Consider the following 5000-nt stretch of genomic DNA (forward strand, 5'->3'; position numbering starts at 1 on the left):
CCTGCTTTAATGCTTGTTTGCGACGGTGCAATGCGTCGACGATAAAATAACAATCGTACCCTTTAAAATTATGGGCCAAGACTGTGATTTCGCGCGTTTCCTCTTCTGTCAAGACTTCTAACCACTCTAAGAAATGATCAACGCATTGGGGTCCACAAAAGATTTTGGGGTCGGTATTTTCTGCGGTCATTCCTACGACCAAATTGGCGATATGTTTCCCGGTGTTTTGCATTGCCTCTATGTCAAAAAGCACTAAAAGAGGTTTCTTATATTCGTCTGGTTGTTCGTGGTTTTCCGTCTCTGTATTGGATCGAAGGGTTTGTAGCCCCCTTGAGGCGTCTCCTCCTTGTTGACGCCGCTGTTTTTTTCGCTTGGCCAGTTGCACAGCTCGTTTCTCTTCCCGGATCTCATCAGGGTCCTTGGCGTTCTGAATAAAGCATCGATGCGTGCTAAGTTCTACTTATTCGCGACACGAGGAACATTCACTCCTACCGCAGCAATGATCGTCTTGTTCTTTCCTTCCCACGAGGAGTTTTCGGCAATAGGCGCATTTCCGTCGCGCTTGACAGACGGATGGTTTTTGAGGACCACTAGGTTTCCCATCTTGTGCTTTGCTACTATGGAGTTCCAGACAGGAGGGTCCATAAAAGACACGGCGACAGCTATTGCAAACGTGGGAAGCAAACCGTTTAGTCTTGTATGCCTCATGGTAATCAGAGCATGATTCTTGACAGCAGGCAGGGCAGTGAATTCCGGTCGCATTAGGGCACGAATGCCGCCCCAAATCATTATAGGGGTGTAAACACCGCCCGCAGAAATAACCGGAACTAAAAAAACCTGGTAATGAAGTGAGGGTATCGTAATGACCGTTTTCATGCAGGATCGCCAATTGTTTCTCGCCTTCGCCAAACGCAAAACATGCGTACGCGCGATCTACGTCTACCATGATGATTCGATATTTTAAAAATAGGGAGGGGCGAGGGAAAACAGAGTTAGTTCGTCCATTCCACAGAGGCCGGGTTCAACGTTAGCTTCTGTATTTAAAACGATAGCCGCATCGCCTTGGATGGTAAAGCCTCGTTGGAAACTATGCCATTTAGGATGGTTGTCCACGTGAGCTTTAGCTGTGACGATGGCGTGAGCACAACACAAATTCTGTTCATTCCTTGGGATCTTTACGATACATTGTTTCTTCAAACGAAACTTCGTTGAAGCTTGGTGACCGGGCTTATAGTCTCTACCATGTCCCCCACCCTGTGGACTGGCGCGCACGTAAACAAATTCTAATTGAAAGGTATCGTTCAGTTCAAATTGTTTATTGGAGTTTAGCATGCGACTCATGAAATTCATGAATTCATCGACCCGTCTAATATCATTACGCCACTCTCCTGCTTGAGATCGCGTGAGTAGTATTTGCGTAACTAATCCGAGTTCTCTGCACAACGATGAACATATAGATTCTCATTTCACGGAAAGTACTTGTTGTAAAATATCACGCTTCTCAATACAGCAACGCAAATCATGATTTTCAAGAAAAGAAACATGACAAATGTAAACAACAATTACGACTTTTTTCCCATCTAATATTTTGCATTATCACAAATCCAAAATCTCTGCACGACCTATACTCTCATTTCACGGAAAGTACCCGTGTGTAAAATACCACGCTTCAAGAAAGCAATGCAGATCATGATTTTTACGTATTTCAATTTACCTTCTTCAAATTATTCCAGCGCTTGCACGAGCAACATGTCATCTTCGAATTCGTCATAACCTTCATTCAGCGTGCTGTCAGTCATTGCTTCGATGTATGTCATATTCTCCATTTTTGTATGTCCTCGCTTATCTTTTTCTGCTTTCACTCAATGAGTTGGAAATAGAAGTGGTTTGTGTGGGACCGTCTTTTGCTGTTTATATGGTTCTGGATAATACCGAAATATTTAATTGGTGGAATTACTAGAAAGGATTACTACACAACATGCTTTTATGTTTTTTACTTCCCACAGAGATTATCCTGTAAGGATAAAAGAAAATCTTTGATGGTATTGCCCAATTATCCATCAATATTAAGAGATAAAAAACAATGAATCAATATTAGTAAAGCCAGACTCTTGCTTGAAACCCGTTGATTATGTAATATATCAAACACGAGAAGGAGTGTTTCATCGGATATCCAAACACCGTGAAGCGAGTTGAAAAACGAGGCCGAAGGCCGAGTTTTTTAACCGATTTCGAGGTGGTTGGATATCTGATGAAACACTCTTTCGAGTGTTTGATATTGCTTCTCAAAGGAATGAGTATTTTAAGAGATATTTGGGATCAAAGTTGGCGAAATTTTATGCTAATTAAGACCACATATCCAAATTTCCTTCACGGTAGTGATTTCTTTTCTTTTGGGCTTATGAATTATTAATGAGTTTGAGAATGACTTTTCAAGAATTTGTGGCTCCTAAAGGAGCCGTTTTTTTAAAAAAGGTATCACTTCAAGAACAAGGATATGCTGTGATTATAACCCAGCGACCTGGTCTTTTCACCATGACGATTTCCATGTCATCTGTTTCCTTGCCTCCTAAACTTATTCCAATACTTTACCCCACGTTTACATACCTCACTTTAAACACACTACTGGTTTTCGGTAATATGTAGACATAGGGTACAGTTTGACCCTCTTTAGGCGCATGGTACAATCTTTCATTTTCTTCCCGTTTTCTCCGCTCCAACTCTGTGATCGTATCCAGAATTAATGCAGTTACATCAACATTTTCGTAGAACTGCGAAGCTCTCACAGCCTTTTTGACATGTCTCTCTATGATGTGTTTCACAGCCTTCTCCGACAGGATAAGAGTTGCGGTATCTATTGCTTTCAACATGGTTGTGAATCATGATGATCAGTTTTTCAAGACTATTTATTACAGCATTCGATATGTGAGGTATGTGAGAAAATTAAAAAAAAAGATTTAACTGATCTACTTTTGCGGCATAAAAAATCCCTTTAAACAAACCCTTTGCCGACATAAACAACGCTCTCTACAACTCCTTGGAGGTTTCAAGGTAAATAAGAGCGGCAATCCTGTTTTTAGAACGTTACGCCTCTCTGAAGGAACAATAACGCAAAAGAGCGTCTTTTCATCCAAAGCTCATCTCATTCACAATAATACTATTTTCTTTATTGCGATCAAAGCGGAGGCAAGGAAAAAGAAGTGTTTGAAATGTGGTTTTTCCAGTTCGAAAAGTCTGCATAGGTACAAGAGAGCCTTTTGCTAGAAGATGTGAAACATTAGCAGGCTTTGAAGAGTCTTTAATTTGTCCAGATTTGTTATCAACCACACGTTTGGTATTAAATTAGGTAAGAAGTAATTGGTTTCGTATAATCCAAAATCGCCCGTAACTTTTTGTATGTCCGGATTTTGTCCCGGGTATTTTTCCCTCCTCAATTTATTTTTGGATTAAAGAGGGAATAGTTGCTCTTATACCACCATTTTTCAGATGTTGAAAAAACTACATTGACCTTACATTCCGTTATCATTCGTTAACATTCCGTTATCAGTCGAACAATTTATGTTCACAATATCGCCACTCACTCTTTTATAAACAACTTTAATTTGTCCAGATTTGCTATCAACGACACGTTTGGTATTAAATTAGGTAAGAAGTAATTGGTTTCATATATATCCAAAATCGCCCGTAACTTTTCAAACATGCCCTGTCTTGTCCGTACTTCATACAAAAGCAAATGTATTGGAAATGTTAAACGACTTTCAACCGATATTCTACATGTGTCTTTGCCTTCAAAAGGCGGTACTGCGGCAAAAACAAAGGAAAGGCAATTAGTTTATAAAACAATGAAGTGCAGGATGTATTCACAATACTACAATTTCGCGTATTTTGTCCCGGGTATTTTTCCCTCAATTTATTTTTGGGCTAAAGAGGGAATAGTTGCTCTTATACCACCATTTTTAGATGTTGAAAAACTACATTGACCTTACATTCCGTCATCATTCGTTAACATTCGTTAACATTCCGTTATCAGTCGAACAATTTATGTTCACAATAACGCCACTCACTCTTTTATATACAAAGCGGATTACAATTAGTAAATTCAGAGAGCTCATGAAACAATACACGACTTGCATTTTTTCCAAACGCTACGCGTCAACGCAATCATTTAGTTTAAGGAACGAATAGGGTAGAACTGTTGCGCTTTGCAAACATCTCAAGACAGCAAACAGATTGAGGCTATGAACCCAGAAAAGAAGTTATTGCGCGAAAGAATTCCAGAACGGTAGGTCTTGTTTCGTTCATGGCGCTATGATCTTACAAACAAATTTAAAACTATCTAAGGTGGTGATGTTAAGGGTTTATTCAGATGATTATAAAAAAAGGTTTTCATTATTCTGACTTCTTTAATACGGATTCGCTAAATGACTTTTCTGAGAGACTCTTACAAACATATTTGGGGTTTAATTTTCATGTTTCTTTGTTGATTGATTTTCTTTTTTATGGCCTACTGGCAACTGAGGGACGAAAGGACAGAATTACAGAAAAGAAAAGAGTGAGATCATTCCTCTTCGACTCAGCGCAAGAACGTTTGGCTCAAATACGTGCGAATCGCGCAAAAGCAGAATCCCGCGAAAGGGAATCAAGAGAACGATCGAAAATGATTGATAACATAAGAAGAGAAGTCATCACTTCATGTACCATCGATCCGTTTCGGGAATTGGACAAGTTCGCAGCTTCTTTAAGGCGTGAAGTTGACAATACAAATGACTTTTTTCCAGTAGATTTTATGTAAGTGAAACGAATCGCAAGTAAATCTTTGTAGTATACGAAGAGGTTCTTTTCAAGTTTTAGTTTATTGCATCCGCGAAGATGTTAATTGTGTTGTTCACTCTTTAAAAAGAAGAGAAAGAATGAAACACCGATGTCCTTGCTTTCTTTTCATTTTTCTCGATTTGTAAATATTCGTTGAAGAAAGGAAGATTGTACTGCACGATTTTAAA

General features: G+C 39.2%; 1 protein-coding gene across 1 annotated transcript in view; it reads left to right on the top strand.

The window, feature by feature from the left end:
- Window positions 1–2868: 2868 nt before the first annotated feature.
- The window catches only part of LOC138001306 (uncharacterized), a 3707-nt gene continuing 1575 nt past the window's right edge, over window positions 2869–5000 (top strand). The window contains exons 1-2 of the mRNA XM_068847958.1: window positions 2869–2930; window positions 3611–3645. Of these exons, the coding sequence (XP_068704059.1) occupies window positions 2869–2930; window positions 3611–3645 (97 nt within the window). The remainder of the gene's footprint in view (window positions 2931–3610; window positions 3646–5000) is intronic.

The sequence above is a fragment of the Montipora foliosa genome, chromosome 4 (genome assembly GCF_036669935.1).
Source record: "Montipora foliosa isolate CH-2021 chromosome 4, ASM3666993v2, whole genome shotgun sequence".
In the NCBI taxonomy this organism is placed as follows: Eukaryota; Metazoa; Cnidaria; class Anthozoa; order Scleractinia; family Acroporidae; genus Montipora; species Montipora foliosa.